General features: G+C 43.5%; 4 protein-coding genes across 4 annotated transcripts in view; 3 read left to right on the top strand and 1 right to left on the bottom strand.

Annotated features, from left to right (window-relative positions):
* Nucleotides 1-883, top strand: part of cog5 (component of oligomeric golgi complex 5) — a 92,046-nt gene extending 91,163 nt beyond the window's left edge. The window contains exon 22 of the mRNA XM_052460165.1: nt 32-883. Within this exon, the coding sequence (XP_052316125.1) occupies nt 32-158 (127 nt within the window). The 3' untranslated portion in view covers nt 159-883. The remainder of the gene's footprint in view (nt 1-31) is intronic.
* Nucleotides 884-1,230: 347 nt separating this feature from the next.
* On the bottom strand, nt 1,231-5,768 carry LOC118392352 (NADH dehydrogenase [ubiquinone] 1 alpha subcomplex subunit 5-like). The gene is made up of 5 exons (XM_035784267.2): nt 5,634-5,768; nt 5,312-5,356; nt 5,064-5,180; nt 4,738-4,803; nt 1,231-1,452 (listed from the first exon to the last, which is right to left on the bottom strand). The coding sequence occupies exons 1-5, from the start codon at nt 5,652-5,654 to the stop codon at nt 1,351-1,353; spliced, it is 351 nt and encodes a 116-aa protein (XP_035640160.1). The 5' UTR covers nt 5,655-5,768; the 3' UTR covers nt 1,231-1,350.
* A 139-nt stretch (nt 5,769-5,907) lies between these two features.
* On the top strand, nt 5,908-20,279 carry LOC118392353 (ankyrin repeat and SOCS box protein 15-like). The gene is made up of 13 exons (XM_052460166.1): nt 5,908-6,200; nt 6,339-6,420; nt 6,521-6,573; nt 6,745-6,873; nt 7,039-7,197; nt 7,396-7,502; nt 7,634-7,772; nt 8,002-8,173; nt 8,585-8,745; nt 9,257-9,401; nt 12,705-12,972; nt 13,263-13,416; nt 13,727-20,279. The coding sequence occupies exons 2-13, from the start codon at nt 6,341-6,343 to the stop codon at nt 13,900-13,902; spliced, it is 1,743 nt and encodes a 580-aa protein (XP_052316126.1). The 5' UTR covers nt 5,908-6,200; nt 6,339-6,340; the 3' UTR covers nt 13,903-20,279.
* A 3,024-nt stretch (nt 20,280-23,303) lies between these two features.
* On the top strand, nt 23,304-27,399 carry LOC118392348 (leiomodin-2-like). Its single transcript, XM_035784261.2, has 4 exons — nt 23,304-23,890; nt 24,165-24,881; nt 25,011-25,634; nt 27,017-27,399. The coding sequence occupies exons 1-4, from the start codon at nt 23,612-23,614 to the stop codon at nt 27,068-27,070; spliced, it is 1,674 nt and encodes a 557-aa protein (XP_035640154.1). The 5' UTR covers nt 23,304-23,611; the 3' UTR covers nt 27,071-27,399.
* The last annotated feature ends 553 nt before the right edge of the window (nt 27,400-27,952 follow it).

Below are 27,952 nucleotides of genomic sequence, written 5' to 3'. Positions count from 1 at the left end.
TAGCAACACCATCTCCTTCTGTGTGTACTAGGGGTGCTCTGGAAGCCTACATGCAGAGTGTGAGGGCTCGTCAGGGGAAGGAGTTCGCCCCCGTCTACCCCATCATGGTTCAGCTGCTGCAGAGGGCCACCAGCGGAGCCCAGGACTCCAGGACCTGAGGGAACTACCGCTCCCATGATGCAACTGTGCGTTTCACATGGGCATGGAGAGCGGCTCCGTGAAAAACACATCCAGATATTACGAATGTTACGACTATAGAATTAGAATTTGTAGAACAGACATGGCAATGAACATCCTTAAGCCTTTTTAATGGTCCACCCAACAGGAGTTTCCATTATTGATATGACTTAAGGGTTGCTCCATTTCTGTGGATGTGTTAAGGAGCAATTCACATTCCAAATGGAACGCCACACACCATGTTGTATGCACATTTCTGTTCTGCTAATTCTATAACTATGCCACAGAGGGCAGCACAAGGGGGAAGTTACCTGCGCTTCATACTATTGAACGGGGAAACAAATGCTTGCTAGTTATTGGTAGGGGCTTTACTGGTTAACCACATTTTATTCTATTAAATGCTTTATTGTGAACAATAATTATCATTATAAGGAATGATTGATGGTAGGACTTTAATAATAGTTAACCTAATCTAAGGGCTCTATTCAATCTATATGGTGGAAATTCCGTGTAATTTAAATGCAATGTTCCTGCCGGGTTTGCCGTAAACTACCTTTAGATTAATAGCTCGCTAAACACTTCAGCGATATGGATTGATTAGAGCCTTGTCTGGCCTATACAACTGTTCATATGTTCTGTCTTTAATGATGTACTGTGGGTCTAAAGCTCTATGGTTGTGGTTATAATAAAACGAGAAGTAAAACAAGTGGTTGTTGTGCCTGATAAGAGGGCTCCCTGAGGAAGGCTTGTAAATCTTGAGCCCTGTTTATACCTCGTAATATGCAGCATGTGTCCTGATCTTGTCCACAGGGGCATTACACGCAGGTTGCGACCCACATGGTTGTCAGTTTGAATACCAGTTGTGACTTATATGGTATATTAAATGCGGTTAGCTAATCGTTTTGCAACAAATGAGCACAATCACAATTTGGACAAGATCAGGACTGGCATGTTTTTCAACTTCCATTCATTCGCCTTGGTTTGGCTGAGTTGTGTAAACTGTCTGAATTTTCATTTTTTAAATGTATCAACCACAAGGCAAAATGTCAAAGATTAGTTTTACAAGGATAGGGAAAATATTTCCACTGCTTTATTTGTACATGCTTCATTGTGAATGGAGCATGAAGAACTTACACATTGACACAGACATATGATAAATACAGGAAGTAGTCTTTAAACAGGCCACTTCCATTGGTTGACAGGGGGCTCTTCAATCAGTGGTTCCCATGGTTTCCACTCCGCCATCTTCCTGGATAGTGCCAACTCACACTCCGCCTGGAGGGAAGAGGAAACTAGTGGGTCAGATAAGGCAAGGGATGTAGGATAAATGGGGAAGAGAGATACAGTATGCGGGAGGTTTTTGAATGCTTCAAAATAGTTTAAGAAACAAAACAATGTCTCGGTAGCCGTGGTTACACCTTGCATTAACATGGCTGTCGTGATCAGATCGACATGCGTCTACACACGGTAATAAAATGAGATTCTTATCTGCCCACTTCGTCCTTATTGTGACCAGATTCCCTGGTCCCTCCCTGTATGCATATTAATCCGACCTACCGTTATGACACAAGCTGTATAAAAGACAGAAAACAGCACGCTTTTATAATCAATAGTTTTAAACTCATCATTAGAGCCTACTTTTGTTATCCAACGATTTAAGACTGGGCGTAACGGGCTACTGTGCCGATAACCTCGACTTGTCCAGCAGCCACACAAATAAACATTCAGAGAATCTCTCCCATCCCTAAACAAACAATCTGGATGCGTATACAAAATACAATTATTGCACAGTATAAATCCAAATATGACTACGCCCTAATGCACACAGTAAAAACAAACCGGTTAAGTTAAGAGTCGGCTACAAAGTCCAAACAGGTCTGGATAGGTTTGTTCTTTACGCATCATTGTTTACATCCATTATCTTTACATTATTGTAAGTAACCTTTAGTATAGGCCTAAACGGTACCAAAGGAATACAAAAAAAAGTGACATGCTGGGAGAATTACCATGGTTTAGTTTCCTCAATCATTGATAATTCACTAACGGTACCTCAACATGTTCCGGGTAGAATGTGTGATCACACTCTCCGCAGCCGATGTGAATAAGACCTTTTAACAGGTCAACATCCACAAGGCCAGACGGATTACCAGGACGTGTACTGTGAGCATGCGCTGACCAACTGGCAAGTGTCTTCACCGACATTTTCAACCTCCCTGTCCGAGTTTGTTTTAAGCAGACCACCATAGTGCTTGTGCCCAAGAACACTAAGGTAACCTGCCTAAATGACTACCGAACCGTAGCACTCACGTCTGCAGCCATGAAATGCTTTGAAAGGCTAGTCATGGCTCACATCAGCACCATTACCCCAGAAATCCTAGACCCACTCCAATTTGCAACAACAGATCCACAGATGATGCAATCTCTATTGCACTCCACACTGCCCTTTCCCACCTGGACATAAGGAACACCTATGTGAGAATGCTATTCATTGACTACAGCTCAGCGTTCAACACCATAGTGCCCTCAAAGCTCATCAATCAGCTAAGGACCCTGGGACTAAACACCTCCCTCTGCAACTGGATCCTGGACTTCCTGACGGGCCGGCCCCAGGTGGTAAGGGTAGGTAGCAATACATCCGCCACACTAATCCTCAACATGGGCCCCTCAGGGGTGCATGTTCAGTCCCCTCCTGTACTCCCTGTTCACTCATGACTGCACGGCCAGGCATGACTCCAACACCATCATTAAGTTTGCCGATGACACAACAGTGGTAGGCCTGATCACCAACGACGAGACAGCCTATAGGGAGGTGGTCAGAGACCTGGCCATGTGGTGCCAGGACAACAACCTCTCCCTCAACGTGATCAAGACAAAGGAGATGATTGTAGACTACATGAAAAAAAGGACCGAGCATGCCCCCATTCTCATCGATGGGGCTGCAGTGAAGCAGGTTGAAGTTCCTTGGTGTCCACATCACCAACAAACTAACATGGTGCAAGCAAACCAAGACAGTCGTGAAGAGGGCACGACAAAACCTATTCCTCCTCCAGAGACTGAAAAGATTTGGCATGGGTCCTCAGATCCTCAAAGTTTATACAGCTGCACCATCGAGAGCATCCTGACCGCAAGGGACTACAGAGGGTAGTTCGAATGGAAATTACGTCACTGGGGCCAAAATGCTTGTAAGTAAGCATTTCACTGTACCTGTTGTATTTGGCCCATGTGACTAATAACATTGATTTGATAGCAAGACGCGTGGTCAAATTATGAAAATGCATGGATAAAAGCAGCAATCTATAAAAAGTGCAAAGGAGCAAGCATGTAAAGCAAAGGCTTTATAAAGGAACAAAGTGTCAATCTAAAAGTTGCCTGAAGAGTCCATCGTAATTTAAGCCTATATTAGCCTATTGGACAGTAGCCTGAAGAGTCCATTGTAATTTAAGCCTATATTAGCCTATTGGACAGTAGCTTGAAGAGTCCATTGTAATTTAAGCCTATATTAGCCTATTGGACAGGAGCCTGAAGAGTCCATCGTAATTTAAGCCTATATTAGCCTATTGGACAGGAGCCTGAAGAGTCCATCGTAATTTAAGCCTACATTAGCCTATTGGACAGTAGCCTTGCTCATACTTAGGCTACAAAAAGCTATGCGCCTTTACGCATCAGTTTGGACATCTTCTGCACTTTATTGATATCTGAAAAGGATTGCATTATAATATCACTATTTTCATATCTGATATAGCAACTGAAAGACTATTCACCACCCTGCCAATACATTTTTACTTTACTTTTGGTATTACAGTCCTTGGCCTTTCTGTAGCCTATGATGTTTTCAAACATCTGATTTTGCGCTGGCATTGGATGTGAGAACGGGAGAACCCTTCTTTTATTCGGGACAATATGTCAAACATATTTTTCTATATTCCAATTTTAATCAGCGCTGGACGCACAGTGCCAGTTGGCACTTGGTTTCTAAAGTCCATGATCTTAATTCAACTGGTCGGCTAGCTTTTTTTTTGGAGAGGCCGGGACAACCGTGACGTTAGCCAAATTTATACGCTTTCGTTGTCCGGATTTGTTTACACTTTTTATTGTACCAGGTAAGTTGACTGAGAACACATTCTCATTTACAGCAACGACCTGGGGAATAGTTACAGGGGAGAGGAGGAGGGATGAATGTGACAATTGTAAACTGGGGATGATTAGGTACCCGAGGGACAGATTGGGAATTTAGCCAGGACACCGGGGGTTAACACCCCTACTCTTACGAGTAGGTGCCATGCGATCTTTAATGACCATTTTTAGGTATCCACTTCAAGGATATCCGCACAAGATGCGTCATCGACTACCTCCAGAGGTGGTCAGTAAGAAATGATCACAATCAGATCACAATGTGTCTTTTGATTGTCTACACCTGTCAACAAATGTGGGCCCAACCCGAATTTGGACACGATCAGGACAACGGACGCATGTTGAAACCAGGTATAAACAGGGCTAGAAAAAGCAACTCTAGGAGGAAGATACAAAGCAATGACAAGAGTGTGAGGCTCCTCTCTGTACCTGGTGAATGACCTCCTCAATCTGACCACAGTTGATTTTCTTCTCTAGTTTCTCCACATCAGGCTCCTTTCCATTGAAATGAAGACAGAAAATAAAATGATCTATATGGATTTAAACACAGATGCCATCCCAAACAATATCTCATAACATGATATCAAATATAAAAGTCAATAAGGGGATAACCTCACAGAGGTTCATACAAGTTTAAGCTATAATACATTAAATCAGTCGCAATGAGGGCTGGTAGGAAGGGTTTTCTACTGTGTTAAACTTAACCTGACCCTGGTCTAGCTGTGAACATGACCATGGTTGGAGTGTAAACTTACAGCTTTGATAAGGTCAAAGCGGTCATGGACAAGCTGTTCTGTGTACTTTCTGTAGGCTGCGTCCTGAGGCATGATCTGGAGAGACGCCAGGATCTTACTGTACAGGATCCTCAGGCGCTGAGGGCACACACACACACACGTTACATTTAAAGACAAAAGTAGTTGTGGTCTCCTACTGCCGTTTATGGTCATTACAGCAGCTACACAACTACTAAAGCTGTATATTATGGTCATTACTGGGGACTCACCTCATGAGGGTTGTGAGACACGGCCAGTCCCACCAAGCCTGTGGTCTGGGGAAAATATTACACACAATGAGCTAGCAAGTTAGCTAGTAACCTCCTGAGTAAAATAGTCATACGGCATTCAGAAGGAAGGCGGAACATTACAGAACGTATGGATACAACGCCATGTAGCTTTGAGTTCGCATCGTGTCAGCCATGTAAGTTGCTTGTCAATAGAAAGCGACAAAGCTCATATCAATTGTAAAGTGAAAGGGCACTAACTGAATAAGCCGAAGCACATTACATTTTCACAAAATCATAATCATAACATGACCTCCACTCGTACCTTTTTCAGAACACCAGCCATGATTTTGGGCGCAATGGATTCTGGGTCACTTCTGTCGAATAAAAATGACGTCAACAAGTCCTCGTTTTTTTTTCAAAATAAAAGCTCAACATGTTTGATAGTAAGTGGACATGAGTCCTCTTATTCAGTAGCCTAAATGCATGTTATTAACTAACGGCTCCTACAATACATGTTCAATGATTAGATTGTAAAAATAAGTATTACAAATTAAGTGGGTACACTACACATACTAGCAATATCAAAAAATAATGCATTAAGCCAGACAGCCTGTCTATACTGTATGGGTCCTATAGTAAATTCAATCATATTATGATAAACTGTGTTTAGTGTGATAGTGAAGCACTGCATGTGACAGCGTGACAGGCATTCTCAGAGCGTGTGGGGCTGATATTACAAACAGGTCTAAAAATATCCCATTACTCCTGCAAACACCAATGTAAAATTTAGTTGGCTGCCAACAAACCTCCGGAGACCGGGACTTTCACTGAAGATTTTACAGATAAGACTGGAGTTGCCCATTCATTGGGATATTTGATAGTGACGAAGGTCCTTTAAAACCTCTCAATTTGTCATTGCAATGTCATTCCTGTATGCCTGTAGTTTAGGAATGTGTCTTTTGATCTATGCGGACTGCAGTGACATGAGTATTGCGGTCCATGGTGTTTCTATCTTATTTCTCTGTAGGAATGGAAGACGTCGATAGATGTGAGGAGGAGCTTATTGAGTATGCCATTCGAGAGAGTATTCGAGATGTATCAATAGACAGGTATTCAGAAAATGGAGAGGATTTACATGAATGTATTATTCGCACATCCCGCAAAAAGTTTGTCACCTCTCCCTGACTTAGTTTACCCATATCTCAACAGCATACGAACAGTCAGTGGTGACTATCTGAGGATAGTGACTGCCATCGAGCAAGGTAGGACTACCCCTCACCGACCGTGCCTTTCAAACTGCCCTAGCCCAACCCTTGCTCTTAAGCCATTAACCCTAACCCTAGCTTTATGTCCACATCAGGGTTCAAACCTAACCCTAGCCATAACGCTAGCCATAACCCTAATGTAGGGTTCTGTGGGGTGTTTCTCCCAAGGTGATGTGTGTACCCTGCAGGAGCTGTCTGGGTTGCAGGCTTTCACAGAGAGGGACAGCAGAGGGTGGCTTCCCCTACACAGAGCCGCTGTGCAGTCCCAGGGAGAGGTCTTGGATCAGGTCCTGCTGGGTGAGAGGACCACATACCACCAGCAGTACCTCACAACTAGTACCTTAAATATCAGTAGCCACTTACAGTACTGCTTCTATAACACTCTGATACTGGGATATACTAATGAAGCTCCTAAGACATGTGTTTAATTCCCATTACTTTTGTGTGTGTGTGACCCTGCAGCTTCCTGTGATGTGACTGTGGATGATGTGACTGCAGACGGTGACACAGCGTTGATTCTGGCTGCTCAGGAGGGTCTGCTGGAGAACGTCAGGACTCTACTGCAGCATGGAGCGTCTCCACACAAAACCAACAGCCTGAACGAGTCCCCACTGCTGCTCGGTAACACACACACACACACACACACACACACACACACACACACACACACACACACACACACACACACACACACACACACACACACACACACACACACACACACACACACACACACTGTATTCAAGCACTGTTCTGTGTTGTCAATCAAGCATGCATGTGCTGTTTTGTTATGTGTTGTCCTGTGTTGATGTGTGTTAGCGGTGAGAGAGGGATCATATGACATGGTGTCCACTCTGATCATTTGTGGGGCCTTCGTGGAACAGGTGTGTCTGAAGAAGTGGATGGCCATTCACGAGGCAGCCAAGGTGAGATCAAGTTACGCCTGTAGTCTTGTTTATATTTCTTCTTCAGCCATCTCCCCTATCATCCAGGTGCTGGAATGCCATTAAAAAAAACAATATTAACAATATTTTAAAAGTGTGGGTTATCTTGCCAGGTGGGCTGCAGTGCCATCCTGGTGCTTCTGCTGAAACATGGGGCCAAGGTGACAGCTGTAGATGGGCACAATGTCACCCCGCTGGGCATCGCAGCAGAGTACGCCCACGTGGAGGCCCTGGATATACTCATAAAGAACGGTACGAGCCAATCAGAGGCCTTCGATTTTCCTTGATGAATAATGTAAATATTTTACATTCATTGTCATACCGAAAGGCATATTAACATTCTCGAAGAATAACCAAAAATACAATTACAAGGAACTGAAAAATAGTTGAATGTAAATATCCGTTCCATTCATAAATGGTTAGCTTGAACAGAAGTCTACACAGGACTAGAGTAGGGTTAATCGTCCTCCTTTCCCACCAGGTGGCGACGTGAACGCCCAGGCATATAACGGAGACAGTGTTCTGTACGATGCAGCCGGCTCAGGGAACCTGGACTGCATATACCTCCTCCTGCAAGCTGGAGCCAACCCTAACATAGCCAGTCTGGCCTGCCAGCTGCCCATACACAGAGCTGCCTATGAGGGACACATCCTGTGAGTGGCCGACTCTTACTACGCGGCCCTCTGTAGCTCAGCTGGTAGAGCATGTGGGTTTCGATTCCCAGGATGTAAACTATCCCGAATGTAAAATGTATTCACATACGACTGTAAATTGCTTTGTATGAAAGTGTCTGCTAAATGGCATATATTACTAACAGTCTAGAACAAGGATGTTGAGAACAACTACTGGAAAGCATGCCGGTCTTAGTGGAAATCAATTGATCAAGATATGGCTAGAGAGTTATCTGATTATCCAGTTCTTAGAAAGCGTTGTCCCTGAGGAATGGTCCATCCCTGGGTCTAGAAGCAGTTGTTCAATTCATAGTCCAGACCTTATTTCAACAACATAATCAACAGTGCTGGTATAATCAACAATCTGATCTATGATGTTTTGGTTTGTCCCAGTGCTCTGAGGACCTTCATCCCCATCACAACTAAGAGAGCCATCCGTCTGTCTGGCCAGAGCCCAGTCCACTCGGCAGCAGATGGAGGCCATGTTGACTGTCTGGAGCTGCTCATAGAGAAAGGCTTCGATGTCAACGCTCAGCTGGACACACACATCTCAGGTACAATCCATGGACACACACAAACCAGGTTGTACAATTGGGCACACACATGGACACACAATCTCTTTTATAAGGGAGACCTGCCCAAGAGGAAGGTGCTTGTAACTCCAGAGTTGTGAGGTTGATTCCTGTGTGGGCCAATGGGGGCCCCCCTGGAGGTCAAGGCCCCTGGGCACATTCCCTTCATGCTGTCTAGACTAACTTACCAGTCTATAAAATGTTAGCAGACATGGGCTAATTGAATGACTGACAGTGACTGACATAACAAGAGAAAAACTGCCGATGCACAACCACATTTCAAAATGGCACATTGTTTATTCTACTATTCTAATGCTCATCCCCGACTGAGTTCCTAGTGGCAGGGGGCCCTAAGAAACCACTTATGTCGCTTATGCCTGAGGCCAACCCTGCATACAGGCTTCTGATTATACATGTTTTAACTGTAAAATGTTGTGGATAAGAATGAAATGAAATGGATAAGTTGAGCGTGTTGTTAATACTGTGTTACCAGAGAACTACGGGGACATGAGGCGGAGTCCGCTCTACTTCGCCGTATCCAACAGTGATCTCACCTGCACAGAGATGCTGCTGGCTGCCGGCGCCAAAACTGACCTGGACCCGCTACGCTGCTTCCTGGTGGCTGTACGCGCTGGGAGGTATGAGACCGTGTCTGTATGGGTAACTCAAGACCGTGTTAAGACCTCAAGACTGTGTTAGAACTAAGCCTACAGCAGGTGTTAACTTTGGGCTAACGCAAGTCTTCATGTCTCCCTTAGGAAAAGTTATTCCTTGCTTGAGAGTTATTCCTTACTTAATATGTTTCACAAACAACCTCTGCAATACAGTGGCTTGCGGAAGTATTCACCCCCCTTGGCATTTTTCCTATTTGTTGACTTACAACCTGGAATTAAAATAGATTTTTGGGGGGTTCATATCAATTGATTTACACAACATTGAAGATGCAAAATATTTTTTATTGTTAAACAAACAAGAAATAAGACAAAAAAAAATCATCTTGAGAGTGCATAACTATTCACCCCCCAAAGTCAATACTTCGTAGAGCCACCTGTTGCAGCAATTACAGCTGCAAGTCTCTTGGGGCATGTCTCTATAAGCTTGGCACGTCTAGCCACTGGGATTTTTGCCCATTTCTCAAGGCAGAACTGCTCCAGCTCCTTCGAGTTGGATGGGTTCTGTGGGGGAACAGCAATCTTGAAGTCATACCACATATTCTCAATTCGATTGAGGCCTGGGCTTTGACTAGGCAATTCCAAGACGTTTAAATGTTTTCCCCTTAAACCATTCAAGTGTTGCTTTAGCAGTATGCTTAGGGACATTGTCCTACTGAAAGGTGAAACTCTGTCCCAGTCTCAAATCTCTGGAAGACTGAAACAGGTTTCCCCTCAAACATTTCCCTGTATTTAGTGCCATCCATCATTTCTTCAAATCTGACCAGTTTCTGAACGATGAAAAACATTCCCACAGCATGATGCTGCCACTACCATGCTTCACTGTGGGGATGGTGTTCTCGGGGTGATGAGAGGTGTTGGGTTTTCACCAGAAAGAGCATTTTCCTTGATGGCCAAAAAGCAACATTTTTGTCTCATCTGTCCAGAGTACCTTCTTCCATATTTTTTTCTTTACGCAATGTTTTTTTTCTGGCCACTCTACTGTAAAGCCCAACTCTGTGGAGTGTACGGCTTAAAGTGGTCCTAAGGACAGACACTCCAATTTCCACTGCGGAGCTTTGCAGCTCCTTCAGGGTTATCTTCGGTCTCTTTGTTTCCTCTCTGATTAATGCCCTTCTTGCCTGGTCCTTGATTTTTGTTGGGCTCTCTTGGCAGGTTTGTTGTGGTGCCGTATTCTTTCAATTTTTTAAAATAATAGATGTAATAGTGGATGTTCAACATTTAGGAGCTTCCTTGCCAAGGGGGTGAATACATATGCATGCACCACTTTTTCGTATTTTTTCTGAATTTTTTTAAACAAGTTATTTTTCCCATTTCACTTCACCAATTTAAACTATTACATTAAATAAAAATAAACATCTATTTAAATTATAGTCTGTAATGCATCAAAATAGGAAAAACGCCAAGGGGGATGAATACTTTTGCAAGGCCCTGTAGCTACAGTGTTTTTGGAAAGTATTCAGACCCCTTGACTTTTTCCACATTTTGTACGTTACAACCTTATTCTAAAATTGATTCAGTTGTTTCCCCCCCTCAATCTACACACTATACCAAATAATGACAAATGAAAAACTTATTTTTATAATTTTTTCTGTAAATGTATTAAAAATAAAAAACTGAAATATGACATTTGCATAAATATTCAGACCCTTTACTCAGTACTTTGTTGAAGCACCTTTGGCAGCGATTACAGCCTTGAGTCTTCTTGGGTATGATGCTACAAGCTTGGCACACCTGTATTTGGGGAGCTTCTCCCATTCTTCTCAGCAGATCCTCTCAAGCTCTGTCTGGTTGGATGGGGAGCGTTGCTGCACAACTATTTTCAGGCCTCTCCAGAGATGTTAAATTGGGTTCAAGTCCGGGCTCTGACTGGACCACTCAAGGACATTCAGAGACTTGTCCTTAAGCCACTCCTGTATTGTCTTGGCTGTGTTCTTAGGGCCGTTGTCCTGTTGGAAGGCGAACCTTCTCCCCAGTCTGAGGTCCTGAGTGTTCTGGAGCAGGTTTTCATCAAGAATCTCTCTGTACTTTGCTCCGTTCATCTTTCCCTCGATCTTGACCGGTCTCCTAGTCCCTGCCGCTGAAAAACATCCCCACAGCATGAAGCTACCAGTACCATGCTTCACCGTAGGGATGGTACCAGATTTCCCCCAGACGTGACGCTTGGCATTCAGGCATAGAGTTCAATCTTGGTTTCATCAGACCAGAGAATCTTGTTTCTCATGGTCTGAGAGTCCTTTAGGTGCCTTTTGGCAAATTCCAAGCGGGCTGGCATGTGACTTTTACTAAGGAGTGGCTTCCATCTGGCCATAAAGGCCTGATTGGTGTAGTGCTGCAGAGATGGTTGTCTTTCTGGAAGGTTCTCCCATCTCCACAGAGGAACTCTGGAGCTCCGTAAGAGTGACCGTTGGGTTCATGGTCACCTCCCTGACCTCAGCCCTTCTCCCCCGATTGCACAGTTTGGCTGGGTGGCCAGCTCTAGGAAGGTTTTTGGTGGGTCCAAATTTCTTCCATTTAATAATGATGGAGGCCACTGTGTTCTTGGGGACCTTCAATGCTGCAGAAATATTTTGGTACCCTTCCCCAGATCTGTGCGTCGACATAATCTTGTCTCGGAACTCTAAGGACAATTATTTTGACCTAATGGCTTGTTTTTTTCTCTGACATACACTGTCAACTGTGGGACCTTATATAGACAGGTGTTTGCCTTTCCAGATCATGTCCAATCAATTGCATTTACCACAGGTGGACTACAATCAAGTGATTGATTGTAGTCCACCTGTGGACAAGTGGACAAGTGATCAAATGATCAATGGAAACAGGATGCACGTGAGCTCAATTTTGAGACTCTGAATACTTATGTAAATAAGATATTTCTGTTTTTTTTTTAAATATAAATTTGCAAATATTTTAAAAAATCAGTTTTTGCTTTGTCTTTATGGGGTATTGTATGTAGATTGATGAGGATTAAAAACATATATTTTTTTTATCCATAACAAAATGTGGAAAAAGTCAAGGAGTCTGAATACCGAATGCACTGTTTAAATGAAACTGAATGGAACACAGGAACGACGTCACCAACTTCTTCTATCTATTGGAACAGTTTGTTGGCTCCCATGCTAGGTCCCATGAGAGAAGAAAAATCTGCTTCCGCTTGTAATTATGATGTTGTCTTAACCTTTTATCTTCAACCTAGCTCCCATGTATTGCCTACTTCCTGGTCTCTCTTCTATGACATCACCTTTCTAACCCTATCCCATCCGACCCCAGGTATGAGCTGGTGCGTCTGCTATTGTCCAGGGGTGCCGAGGTCAACTGCTACTTCAGAATGATCAGTGACACACTGTTTCCCACCGCGTTGCAGTACTGTCTCAGAGATCACACGATTCTGCGCCTGCTGCTCAACAACGGCTACGACGTAGACAAGTGCTTCATGTGTAACCATGGCAACGGGCAGGATATGGACTGCGACTCCTGGGTCGACTACCGAAATAACCATAGAAGAACTTTATTTTATAACCAGGACTGCAGAGCTCCGGTAAGTCCTGCAGGCATATTCCTGGTCTATTTCAGTACAACAGGAGTAGGCCCCCAATCTTTGATTTAGAATACAGGAAGTAGACAAGTCCTGGTTCTGGAGAGAGGCAGGTTCTGTTTTTTTGTTCTGGGCTGGAACAAAAGCCTGCACACAATGTGGTCCTCTATGACCAGGGTTGGCCGCCTCTGATGTAGAATGTGTTGGTCTAACTTAGAACAGAACAGCAAGTCCAGTTCCACTGCGTGTCCTTCTGATGTCAGTCTCGCTGTCCTGTTCGCTCTCTGCTCCAGTTCTGTGAAATCATCTCCCTGTCGTCGGTGGTCAACCTGGCGGGGAGTGTGGTACGGATGCTTCTGGACTACATCAGACACCCACGTATCTGCCCCAACCTCCTACGGGTCCTGGAGAAACAGAAAGAGTGGCCAGACATCTGTGACATTCTGGGTAAGGCAGCATCATTGCTAATAAGGCTTAATCCACGTCCTATTTTAATCACAAATACAATAATAGTGGACAAAAAAACAGTGGGAAAACTGTGGGAATGCAAATATTGAAATATCTTACAGATCAACTCGCCATCATGAACAGAAATAACAGACGTAAAAAAACAGACTTTTTGTGTGTGTGTGTGTGTGTGTGTGTGTGTGTGTGTGTGTGTGTGTGTGTGTGTGTGTGTGTGTGTGTGTGTGTGTGTGTGTGTGTGTGTGTGTGTGTGTGTGTGTGTGTGTACCCGTCCATATGTGTGTATCCCCAGACAACCCGCTGTCCCTGCAGCACCAGTGTCGTTTGGTCATTAGGAGACAGATGACCCCTAGAAGACTGAATGACCCTCAGGTCATGGCTGCCGTACCGTTCCCCCCGTCACTCAAACACTACCTCACCTACAGGGAGAACGACGAGTATGGTGGGTTGGCAGCCACACACTCATAAGAGGACTATATCAATGAAAACATTGTACATAACTGATCTATCACATAATGCTTTAGCTCATATACTTGTGCTTATATGAGGTATGGCAAGTGTACTTGTTGTGTAATGTTTGTAATAACTACATTTATTGTCACACTGATATATGCTCTCTGAATAGTCTGAATAGTCCTTACCATAGTACATCTACAGCTGTGCATCATGGTACAGTGCATGTCGTGTGATCTACTCCTCAAGATCTCCCCATCGGAAAAGCAGTTCAGGACTAAAAATAACTCTCAGAGCTCATTCAGTTTATACATAGAGCTAAACACTCACTGGACACTGGTCTGAATGACTCTGCTGCAATGGACTGTTGACTTTTACAGTGACCCTGACACCTACCTGACTCATTAGACCAGGGCTTAAATCTAGAGAGATCTAGACATCCATATTATACCCTCGAGGTTCTGGGAGTTAGTTGTGGAGCTCTGGATCTGAGACTGTGTTGTCACTAGCCCTGTTTATACCTGGTGCTAACATGGATTCTTTGTCCTGATCTTGTCCACATTCTGATTGTGCCCACATTTTTAGACATGTGTAGACGATTAAAAGATGCATTGTGATCAGATTTCACTGACAACCTCCGGAGGTAGTCAGGCGTGCAAGTGTAGACTGATCAGGACAGTGAAACAATTTAAATCATCATTATCCAGCACTCTAAAATCATTGACAAGTGACTCAATATGAGTCTTAAAATAAGTAAATACATGAAAGAATGTCTGAAAATGTGAATATTGACAAGATCAGGACAGGATGCATGTTTGCACCAGGTATAAACAAGGCTACGGAGGCCTGTTGGGTGTACTACAAAGCAGAATCAATGAGTTAGCCAGCTAACTTTGATAAACAACCAGAAATAACTATACATTTTCAGGTTTATTATGAAAGCTTAACTTAGATACTGTATGTGTTTTTGGAAGTTGAATCAATCAGACCATTCCAAGCGTATCTTTCTGAAACAAATAAGAAGTTATTTCAGAATATTTAGGAGTTGGCTGGCTAACTCAATGATCCTGCTGTGTAGTGCAACCCTCAGCTCAACTCTCCCTGGCACACAGAGAGGGTATGAGCCAGATCTCGTAACATTCCCCAAATACATGTTAGGATTTTGGCCGTTTTCCCAAAGCAAAGTCAAGTAACCCTAAAATACCATTTGGTGGTAATGTTACAATCAGCATCCACACACATGACTATAGTCCTATGCAGTGCCTGGTATCCTCCACTCCAACCAAGCCTTAGGCCTTTACAGTTGCTGTATTCAGAAATCATATAGTTTATTTATTTAACTAGGCAAGTCAGTTAAGAAAAAATTCTTATTTTCAATGATGGCCCAGGAACAGTGGGTTAAACTGCCTTGTCCAGGTGCAGAATGACATATTTTTCACCTTGTCAGCTCAGGGATTTGATCTTGCAACCTTGCGGTTACTAGTCCAACGCTCTAACCACTAGGCTATCTGCCGCCCCAGTGAAATGTTTCAAGTGAAGAACACCCCAGGTAACTGACTGAACCAAACGTGGGTTCTGCTGTTGTGAAGGCACAGCTAGCGGAGGGTAGACAAGAGTAGCATGGTCCAATGTAGAATTACGTTGAGAGAGTTCTAGCATTGCCAGACTGTTGTTGTTATCTGAACAGCAGCATTCCTGCCCTGTCAACACCAGCCTGCCGCTCAGAGACACAGTGAAGTGGAAACTGTGTTCCTACCCACTAGTCATACCATAGACCAGGGATCTCCAACCCTGTTTCTGGAGAGCTGACCTCTTGTAGGCTTTTGCTCTAATCCCAGTTTTATCTAACCTGATTCAGCTTATCAACCAGCTAATTATTAGAATCATGTGAGCTAGATTTGTTATTTGGTATTTTGTTAGGATCCCCATTAGCAGCGACTCCTCCTGGGGTCCACACAAAACATGAAAACATGACATAATACAGAACATTAATAAACAGCTCAAGGACAGAACTACATACATTTTTAAAAAGGCACACACACTGAAGCCTAGATATCAATACATACACACAAATATCTAGGTCAAATAGGGGAGAGGCGTTGTGCCGTGAGGTGTTGCTTTATCTGTTTTTTGAAACTAAGTTTGCTGTTCATTTGAGCAATATGAGATAGAAAGGAGTTCCGTGCAATAACGGTTCTATATAATATTATACGCCTTCTTGAATTTGTTATGGATTTGGGGACTGTGAAAAGACCCCATGTGTGTAAGTTGACTACGCAAACATTTTTGAATTTTCAACACTGTAATGTTTCTTATAAAAAATAAGTGATGCAGTCAGTCTCTCCTCATCTCTTAGCCAAGAGATACTGGCATACATACTATTTATACTAGCCCTCTGATTACAATGAAGAGCAAGATGTGCCACTCTGTTCTGGGCCAGCTACAGCTTAACTAGGTCTTTTGCAGCATTTGACCACATGACTGGACAATAATCAAGATAAGACAAAACTAGAGTCTGCAGGACTTGCTTATTGGAGTAGCAGAACAACACTTTATTATGGACAGATCTGTCCACATCTTTACAACCATTGAATCTATATGTTTTGACCATTACAGTTTACAATCTAAGGTAACACCAAGTAATTTAGTCTCCTCAACTTGTTCAACAGCCACACAATTCATTACCAGATCCAGCTGAGGTCTAGAGCTTAGGGAATGATTTGTACCAAATACAATGCTCTTAGTTTTAAAGATGTTCAAGACCAGTTTATTACTGGCCACCCTTTCCAAAACTGACTGCAACTCCTTGTTAAGGGTTTAAGTGACTTCATTAGCTGTGGTTGCTGACACGTATATGGTTGAATCATCAGCATATACGGATACACAGGCTTTGTTTAATGTCAGTAGCAGGTCATGGGTAAAAATAGAAAACAGTAGAGGGCCTAAAGAGCTGCCCTGCGGTACACCACACCCTACATGTTTGACATTAGAGAGATTTCCATTAAAGAAAACCCTCTGAGTTCTATTCGATAGATAGCTCGGAATAAAACATATGTCAGGGGTTGAAAAGCCATAAATCATCAGTTTAGTCAACAACAGTTCATGGTCAATAATATCAAAAGCTGCACTGAAATCTAACAGTGCAGCTCCCACAATCTTCTTCTTAATTTCTTTCAACCATTCATCAGTCATTTGTGTCAGTGCAGTACATGTTGAGTGATCTTGTCTATATGCTGAAAGTCTGTTGTCACATTTGTTTACTAAGAAATAGCCTTGTATTTGGTCAAACACCATTTTTTCTAAATTCTAATTTACAATTTTCTTTTGTTTTTTGATGCATGAATATGATGTTTCACTGTTCGTTGTTGGCATTTCCTGCCAAAGTTTTCCCACTTTGCCAATAAAGTACTCATTAAAATAATTGGAAACATCAAATGGTTTTGTGATGAATAAACCATCTAGATTAGGGTTGAAGTGAACAGGAACAGGGTTGGAGAACCCTGCCATAGACATTCTCTCTGGTCACACTAAAGACCAGAGAGAATGGACCAGAGAGAACTATAAGATGCAACAAGCAACCTGGTCTCAGAGAAAGAAGTATAATACTTTAATGATTATCATCCAATTCGTATATTATTGTACGACTGGGTAAGACATATCCCACTTCCCAAACTGGTTTACTCAATGTTGTTTCAATGTAATAGTAGACGTATTGCGACGTGGAATGTCTTGGACAATACATTGGATTTGAAAAGAGTAATCAATGTCAATTGTTGTTTTGAGAGTTGAAATTTCAACCACAGGATTATGCCATCATGGTAGCCAAATTTCAACATAGCCTTTTATAAAATATGTTGAATTTGATTTGTACCTTTATAACAACGTCAGATCTTCAATGTAATATCCACTATCAGAAAGATAGTGTCAGTCAATGTCTCCTAGAGGTTATGGATTATGCAGTGTTACTTAAAAATAACATTCCAATAGAAAACGGTAGCTAGTAGGTATTTAGGCCTATATAGTATTTGCAGTCAGCAACAGCTATTGTTTCAATTCAACCCAGAATTCAACAACAAATAGACAATTCAATTGGCCGAGCATTTCAAACTCTGGTTGATTTGAAATGTAGTGATTTTGAATTGTGTTTGGCTGTCAACTATACCAAATATCAACATTCGAAGGAGATGTATATTTTGCTTGGATAGTTTCATCTGTGCCACTAAATTAGTCAGGCTTTAATTCCAGTTTGTCTACAAATGAATAATTGATATGTTGGACTCACGTCTCCATCTCAAACAAAAATCGAAGTAAAAACAAGAGCGCTAAATCCATATTTAAAGTGCATTTAAAGCATGATATGATTTGATTTAGTCCTATTCTTTAAATGTGATGTTTGGTTGAGATGGAGACGTGAATCCAAAATGTATCTTATTAATTTGTAGACAAACTGGAATTAAAGCCAGAGTCAAGTGTTATTAGTCACATGCGCCGAATACAACAGGTGCAATGCCCCTGTATGATGATCAGCATGGCAGATGTGTTGTTACCTACCCTTACCACCTGGGGGCGGCCTGTCAGGAAGTCCAGGATCCAGTTGCAGAGGGAGGTGTTTAGTCCCAGGGTCCTTAGCTTATTGATGAGCTTTGAGGGCACCATGGTGTTGAAAGCTGAGCTGTAGTCAATGAATAGCATTCTCACATAGGTGTTCCTTTTGTCCAGGTGGGAAAGGGCAGTGTGGAGTGGAATAGAGATTGCATCATCTGTGGATCTGTTGGGGCAGTATGCAAATTGGAGTGGGTCTAGGATAATGGTGCTGATGTGAGCCATGACCAGCCTTTCAAAGCACTTCATGGCTGCAGACGTGAGTGCTACGGTTCGGTAGTCATTTAGGCAGGTTACCTTAGTGTTCTTGGGCACAGGCATTATGGTGGTCTGCTTAAAACATGTTGGTATTACACTCGGACAGGGAGAGGTTGAAAATGTCAGTGAAGACACTTGCCAGTTGGTCAGCGCATGCTCACAGTTGCACGTGCTGGTAATCCGTCTGGCACTGAGGCCTTATGAATATTGCCCTGTTTAAAGGTCAACTCTGGGTGAGAGTTTTCTTGTTTGCTTATTGCTTATTCAATGCTGTCTTAGTCCCAGCTTCTGACTGTGGTGGTATGTGAACAGCTCCGAAAAATACAGATTAAAACTCTCTAGGTAGATAGTGTGGTCTGCAGTTTATCATGAGATACTCTACCTCAGGCAAGAAATAGCTTGAGACTTCCTTAGATGTCTTGCACCAGCTGTTATTTACAAAAATAGATAGTCCGCTGCCCCTTGTCTTACCAAATGCTGCTGTTCTAGCCTGCGGTGCAGTGTATGACCGGCCAGCTGTACGTTGATAGTGTCGTCGTTCAGCCGCGACTCCGTGAAGCACAAGATATAACAGTTTTGAATGTCTCATCGGAAGTTTAATCTTCCACGTAGGTCATCTATTTTATTGTCCAAAGATAGCACATTTGCTAGCAGAATGGAAGGAAGTGGTGGTTTATTCAATCGCCTACAAATTCTCAACAGGCAGCCCACCCTCGGTCACCTTTTTCTCTGCTTCCTCTTCATGCAAATCACGGGGATTGTTCCCATGAAAGTAGTATATCTTTCACGTTGGGCTCATCAGACTCCTTAAAGGAAAAAAAGGATTCTGCCAGTCCGTGGTGAGTAATCGCAGTCCTGATGTCCAGAAGTTATTTCCGGTCATAAGAGACGGTAGCGGCAACATATTAAACAAAATAAGTACAAAAATAAGTTACGAACAATGCAAATAAACAAACAAAAAACACAATCGGTTGGGGGCACGTAAAACGTCTGCCTTCTTCTCCGGCGCCATATTGATACAGTGTTTGAGTTGTACAGATGGAACTATCCAAGCAGAAACATCTCTTTCAAATGTTGATATTTGGTTGCGTTGCCAACCAAACACAATTCAATATGACTTTTAATACAGTAAATAGCCAAATCTTACAAACTAATCTAACATTCAACCTTAAAATGAGTAACACATCCACGGCCACATTGAGGTTACTGTTACTATATATGTCTACTTATGTATTCATAAAGAGCATCCATGTTCAAGATACAGTAGCATGAATAGGTTGTCGCAGGACTGTGAAGATCTTCAAAACCGCTGTAATAATCGGTGCAGAATCTCGAGCGGCATTGATCACTTGCACCATGTACTTTTAATGTCATTTCAACTGCAATCCAGGTCCTTTGGTTCTGCTATTAGATGTTGCACAGTGATAATACATTAATATGTTGTATAAATCAACAAAATATCTGACATTATATTCCCATTTGAGCTATGCTGTTCTTATAAATAGTTTAAAGCAATAAACATTGTTTTTCCATTGGAATTTGGTTGTGTTTTTATTATTATTATTATTATTATTATTATTATATTATATTATATTATATTATACAGTTGAGAGCGTAGTCGTAACACATTGGAAACTGGCTTTTGGCTGTCTTTTCTTGTCTCTCCAATTTTGTGGTATCCAATTGGTAGTTACAGTCTTGTCCCATTGCTGCTGTACTCCCGTACGGACTCAGGAGAGGCGAAGGTCGAGAGACGCGCGTCCTCCAAAACACAACCCAGCCGATCCGCACTGATTATTTTTTATATGTTTTATTTTATAATATGTTTATTATTTTCCAATAAAAAATACATTTAAAAAAAGACAGCGATACAAACATTGACATTCATTGTACTGTTGAATGGGATGGAACAAAACAAAACTTAACTCACACATACACAAAATAAAACTAAATCCTATTAGGTGGTACATGTACAGTATAAGAAGACAGCATATAGTCATTACAAGCAGTGTAGTTCAGCCAAAAATAAATATTGAGTGGAGTACAGCACAGAGTAGCAGCAGATCATCAACCCAGTTATGAAGCGGGACTAGACCATTTATCCAGTATCAGCTGCCATATTTCTATTGGAGGTATTGTGTCGAATCTTCTCCATATGTATTACATTCCCTAAATCCCGTAACCACATTTCAAAGGTAGGTACAGTCTCCAATTTCCAAAATTGCAATATGAGCCTTTTGGCTAATAGAGTACAACTAGAGGCAGCCTTCCCCTCCTGGTTATTCCCATCAACTGTAGCAAACAGAGCGATCAATGGGTCTGGGGCTATAACTGCTTCTTGACACATTGCCCGCTTACCCAAAACAAACAGGAGGAAACATCGTGCACCTGGTGACCTTATAAGCGTGCATTGCACCCGGCTGACCACAGGAGTCGCTAGAGCGCAATGGGACATGAACATCCCTGCTGGCCAAACCCTCCCCTAACCCGGACGATGCTGGGTCAATTGTACGTCGCCTAATGAGTCTCCAGGTCACGACCGGCTGCGACAGAGCCTGGACTCGAACCAGGATCTCTAGTGGCACAGCTAGCACTGCCTTAGACCACTGCACCACTCGGGAGACATTGGCTGTCTTTTTGATTGGACTAATATAAATTGTAATCTCATTGATCAACGTCTCAATCAAATATTACCCAATTGTCCACGCAGAAATGACATTGTGTGCCCAGTGGGATGACACTATACGTCTTCTTATTTGTAAGATTTGTACGACCACTACTCCATTCATAATGGTCTGTAACCTAATGTTACGTAACACATCATACATACTAAACAGAGTGTCACATATTTACATACAGAATAATATGAATTTCCCTGACACCACTTTGACCTAAAGCCCATCCTCCATCCTCCTCATTCACAGTAGCCCCTCTCTGTGTGTCATTACACAATTCAATACACTTTATTATCCCCGGGGGAAAAATGCATTGACCACACAATTCTGCTGTACATAGAAATAGATCCACAGAAAGGTATCGTAGGCTCCACATAATTGCCCATTACCTGAAACAGTGTGCACACATCATGCATCAGCACACGTCAAACCCGTTTTGGATATCTGGAATTAGCCACCGACAACAACAACAAGCCCTTTACCAAAAGAGAGTTATCACCCTAGCCTGGCTGACGCAACCCACGTGACCCAGAGCAGGGAGAGCTGTGACATGCTAGTCTGCAAAGGATTGGTTCGCTCAAATGTTGGTTTTTTTCCCCCTCTGGGATTGAGACCTCTTTGTTTGGATTGGAAAATCCAACCGTTGTAATGGGAGGGGGACGGCGCTCTGGGCCTGTGTGTGGCTGTGCCTATGGTTGTTTGAGTGAGTATGACACAGAGTTGAGCCAACCAGTAAAAGCCCCCTTCATTATCGACGCATTGTACCCACAACTTCAAAGAGCCATTCCTCACTTTGAAGTCAGGAGGACTTTGAGAGTTAGGTGTTAGCCAGACTGTTATCACTCGGGCTCATTAGAAGATTTAGACTGACAGAACGGAAGAGCTTCTACAAAGCTCCGTAGATAAACAGACCGTTTTTGTTCCCCAACTAAGTACACATTTTCATTCGTTCAGACAGAGTGGTGACGTATAAAGAGGTCTGATTAAAAGCCCAAAGCCAGCAGTGTATAGCAGAGAGAGATAGAGAACATCCCCACTGCCTTGTCTGCCAGCTCTCAGAAAAGCTCCTCCACTCTACCCTGACAAGCCTAAAATGATAACATAACCCTCTTTTAAATAAGCCCACGGTCGCAATCGTCTATTGTTATTCCCAGTATTTCAGGAACCATTGTACTAAATGAAAGCCCACTAAAAGATACAGCTCTACTTCCACATTATTGCTATATTAGTCTGCTCCATAGAAACATGTTACCATAGAAACCATGTTATCTGTAGTAGTTAATCCCACGGGATGGCCAGTGGTGTCACACAGCAATGTTGAGTGGTGATAGACACTTGAAAAGTGACCATTTCAATACGGCCTACTTCACGCCTATCAGATAAACAACCACTCTGGTCCTTACTAGAGGCATATCTGAAATGACACCCTATTCCTTATGCAGTGCACCACATTTGAACAGAGCCACCTAGGGAAAAGTGTACTATTTGAGACAACATTTATGTCATGGTGTGTGTCTCTGTGTGTCTCTGAGTCTGAATGTCTTTCTATGTCTGTGGGTTTCTCTGTGTGATGTGATGTCCCTCTGTGTGTAAATACGTGTTTAATGTTGCTATGTTTCTCTGTATGTTGGCCACTGTGTTTCTGTTTCTTGTTATGTGACTCTATGACTCGCTCTCTGTCTCTCTTGGGTCCGGTTGGGATTTTTTTTTGGCCACGAACAATGTGGCCGCTGCTGGGATCCGCTGACAGGCCTGACCAGGGCCGCTCTGCTCTCTGAGCTCACATGCTGTTTGTGGCTCTAGTCTATCTCTCTGAGCAGCGCCTCCCAAAAAAAGCACTGTGCATCATGGTCCAACGCTTTGTTGCACCCCACTGATCCCCCTCTTAAGGCCTCTGCAGCAGCTGGAGAGATTAGAAGAGAGGAGAACAGGACACACACACTCACACACACACCACCGACACAGACACCCCAGCTTGGCCCCTTGCACACACCACTGGTACTGTTCTCACTGAAGCAGTAGAGAACAAACAGATCAGGCCGAGACTGAACTTGACAGGACCCACACCTCCAGAAAGACTCCATTCTGACCGGAAACCTATCCCAGAAAGATCCCACCCTGATCGGACTCGTACGGCACGCATAGCCCCATCTACCTGGAGCCCCGTCCAGAGGCCACCCTCTTCAGCAATGAACAGTTTTGGGTACCGTCGGGAGTTGAGTAAGTATGAGGATGTGGATGAGGATGAACTACTGGCTTCTCTCAGCCCAGAGGAGCTAGCAGAGCTGGAGATGGAGCTGGCAGACATAGACCCTGATGCCAACGTGCCCATCGGCCTGAGACAGAGAGACCAGACGGAGAAGACCCCCACTGGCACCTTCAGTAGAGACTCTCTGTTGAAGTACTGGGAGAATGAGACCAAGAGGATACTGGAGGATGAGAGAGGGGAAGCCAGCAGCCCCAAACAGGTCAGTGATCAGGAGAGAGTCTGAACTCAGCTAGCTTGCAACTCTCAGATCTTTATGGATAACCTTAAATTACATTTGACCAATTAAGTAGCTTAATTATTCAATAATGATCACTATCTGGTATAATGGAGAACCAGTTAGGACCTTCACACAAAAACAATACAAATCTTACGTCCCGTTTAGGTCTAACTTTAGACATAATACAGTTAAAAGAGAACATGGCTATGGTGTCGGAGTCAGATTAATGAGAGATTTACACCTTATGTCTAAACAGGATGACGATGATGATGCCGAAAAGAGTGAGGAAGAATGCGTGACAGAAACCAACAGCGAAGCAGAGGAGAAGGATGACGAGAACAAGAAAGAAAATAAAGATTATGAAGAGGAAGAGGAGGAAGAAGAAGAGGAGGAGGAGAGTGAGGAAGAGGAAGCTGCAACAGAGGATGAGGAGGATGAAGAGGAGGATGAAGAGGAGCCAGAAGAGAAGAGGCCTAAAGCAGCGACCCCAAAGGATTCTGGTCCTCCATCACCGCTGTCAGTCGTCATCTCCTCCCCTAGCCTCCTGAGACCCTCAAGGGTGGAGCCTATGAGACTAACCCCGCCCCCACCTCCAATTGACCCCAACGCCGACGGTAACCCAATAGTTGTCGACGAGGCCCTGGAAAGAGTCCTTAATAACGACCCTGAGCTCAAAGAGATCAACCTCAACAACATTGAGGACATCTCACAGGACACTCTAATCCAGTTCGCTGAGGCACTGCGCTCCAACACACACGTGCGTGTCTTTAGCCTGGCCAACACGCATGCCGACGACCCCGTGGCGCTGGCCATTGCCAAGACGCTGTACGAAAACACCTCCATCATCAGCCTGAACATCGAGTCCAACTATGTGACAGGGAAAGGTGTTCTGGCCATGGTCCAGGCTCTGCCTAGCAATAGCACCTTGACTGAGCTACGCTTCCATAACCAGAGACACATGTGTGGAGGACAGGTCAGTCAGTTTGGACTTGGTATTCAGTCTTGATGCTGCTGCTCGACACACATTTTCACACAATGGTAAAAGCACAACCTCACGATCCCAACCCCCCTCTCTTTCTCTCTCTGTCTGTCTGTCTCTCAGGTGGAGATGGAGATGGTGAAGGTTCTGAGGGAGAACCACACCCTGATCAAGCTGGGTTACCAGTTCCACCTGCCAGGCCCCCGGATGAGCATGACAGGCATCCTGACCCGTAACATGGACCATCAGAGACAGAAACGCCTGCAGGAGCAGAGACAGAACCAGCAGGCGGGGCCAGAGGGGGCCGTTAACCCCCGTACGACCGCTCTCTTGAAGGCCACTCCGGGTTCTTCGCCCTATGGTTCCCCGCGGGTGTCTCCTTGGCAATCCCCCAAACTCCCCAAGAAACAGACCCCTCCTGCTCCCCCGCCGCCTCCTCCACCTCCTCCCCCACCCCCCCCAATGCCCTGCCAGCCCCCGGCAGAGAAGAAGAAGCCGACTAGGAAGATAGCGGAGGTGATCAGGCTCCACGAGGAGGTCGTTAAGAAGCAAGGGAAAGGGAAGGGGAAGAAGGGGAAGAAAGGACTGAAAGAGACCAACAGTATCTTGAAGGAGCTGAAGAACGCTCTGCGGCCAGTGGCAGAGACCAGAGACCAGGAGCACAGCAGGCCACCCACTCCACTGCGCTCCTCACACGACCAGCTCATGGATTCCATCCGCAACGCTAGTGTCCGCTCCCTCAGAAAGGTGAGATTGTGTGCATGTGCGTGCATGTACATGCACAGCCAATGAGAGTTAACAAGAGTTTAAGGGTTAAGGTGGTGATGGTGAGACACCACCTATGAGTGTTCATAGTCTCATACATCATCAATTGGGCCCAGAGTTCTTTTCTGGTCAGGTCACATGGCTAGGAAAAAAAATTGGCCCTTACCAACGTGGAGTCTATTCCAGCTGTATCCGGGGCGGGGTATTCCTGGACCGACACTGTATGCTCCAATTCTTCACCACCAGCCCAATAGCCCTGGAAACTAATTAACATGTATCCATCTGGAAAAGTGTTCCTTTCTGTGACATAGCCAGCAGACTGAGACACTATGTCATCTTGGAAAAAGTCAAAGACAACTCATATAAAATGTCTGAGAGAAAGAATCTGGTCTAAACAGTCAAAGATAAATAAGGTTGCTTTGAGAACCTTGGGTGCGTTCTTACCGTCAAAGGGAACACATACCGCCGAGGTCAGTCCGATTTAGACAGGTGACAGAGGAACATCGCTATCTGAGTCATATCCTGTGGTTGACATGTTATTTTACGATGGACGCTGATCATATGACACCTTTCCATCGTCAAGCGCTGTGTTATGTCTGAACAAAGCCAAACACAACACAAGCCATGGTTGAAGTCCCTAACACAGGCTGAGAGAGAGAGAGAGAGAGAGAGAGAGAGAGAGAGAAGGAGAAAGGAGCGGGAGAGCAGTCTCGTCTCTAATGTTTCTGTGGGCCCATTAATGTGTGGTAGCTGCTTGTTATGTTGTTACTGTGGCGAATCCTGGTTGCCCTCAGAAGGCTAGGGTCTAGAGTCTGTGAATGCCTGCCACTTAACTAGAGTTATAAATAGGACTGTTGTACAGCTGCTATGATAAGGGAAACGGGAGAGGCCTCACAGTGCCAGAACGAACTCTGGCAACAGAGTAAATAAGTGCAGAGTCATTTTTGTGATATTTGTGGGCAAAAATGTTCGATACTGCTGCTGCATTTCTGACATTTTGTGATGAGTTTTGCCCAATTTATCATGAAAATGCACTGACGGGGAAAACATTTGTTGACATGTGGCTGAACTTTATGCTGTAAAAGTGTGGTGATTGGTTGAATTTTTTGTGAGAACTTTTTTTATAGTGTGGTGATCGGACAGTTTCGTGCAGTTATATTAGATGATTTGCCTGATATATGCGGTAATAGTGTGGTGATTGATCAAATTTGCAAGCCCTTGCATAATATGTAGGGTATTGTTGATTTTGCAAACAATGTGGCAATTGCAGAATCACAAAATGGAATCTTTTGTTTTCGAGGAACCTAGCATAAGAAAAGTCCTGTTTTATTTAACAGAAATCGGTGTTGTTTTTTTAATTGCAGGTGGAAGTTCCACAGAGGAAGTTTGTCTTTGTCCCTGATGAAGAGACTAGCTGATCTGAAGACACAGGGAACACCCTGAGACTACTGAGGACACATAAACATTCAGATTGAACTGGGATTTCCTCAGAGAGGATACTGGAAATTAACATTGTAATAGCACCTTTACTTTTGGAGTAAAAAAAAATCTGAAATTCATGTTATATTAAATGTAGTTACGGTGTATGCTTTGCAGAAAGGCATTTGGTTGTCTACATTTTTGGGATGATTCATGTATAAATTGTTGTCTAAATTGTTTACTGAGGTAACCTTTGTATAATTGTAAATATTGTATTTGGTGTGTGAGGAATATACTGTATGAATAAAACATGAAGATAAAAGCGACAACACAATTAAGTTTGATGGTGTTTTATTACTGCTTAAACCATGTTACTGTCCAAAAGGCATTGTGACTGTCCAAAAAATTATCTTCAAAATGTAATGTTCAAAAGTTACTGTCCTAAGGCTTTTGTATAAAAGGTTCTGAGGGCCTCCCTTTGCCCTCAGAACAGCCTCAATTCGTTGGGATGGACTCTACAAGGTCGAAAGCGTTCCACAGGGATGCTGGCCCTTGTTAACCCAAATGCTTCCCACTGTTGTGTCAAGTTGGCTGGATGTCCTTTGGGTGGTAGACCATACACAACCCATCTCAATTGTCTCAAGACTTAAAAATCTATCTTTATCCTGTCTCCTCCCCTTCATCTACACTGACTGAAGTGGATTTAACAGGTGACATCAATAAGGGATCAAAGCTTTCACCTGGATTCAGCTGGTCAGTCTATGTCACTGAAAGAGCAGATGTTCTTAATGTTTTTTTTAATACTCTGTGTATGTAGGAGAGGAACACTTAATACTTCCCCTGTGCATTTGTGTGTCTTGGAAGAGTTCTCTGGTATGGTC

Source organism: Oncorhynchus keta, chromosome 13, assembly GCF_023373465.1.
Source record: "Oncorhynchus keta strain PuntledgeMale-10-30-2019 chromosome 13, Oket_V2, whole genome shotgun sequence".
In the NCBI taxonomy this organism is placed as follows: domain Eukaryota; kingdom Metazoa; phylum Chordata; class Actinopteri; order Salmoniformes; family Salmonidae; genus Oncorhynchus; species Oncorhynchus keta.
The sequence above is the reverse complement of the archived record's forward strand: the minus strand, read 5'-3'. Positions and strand labels throughout refer to the sequence as shown.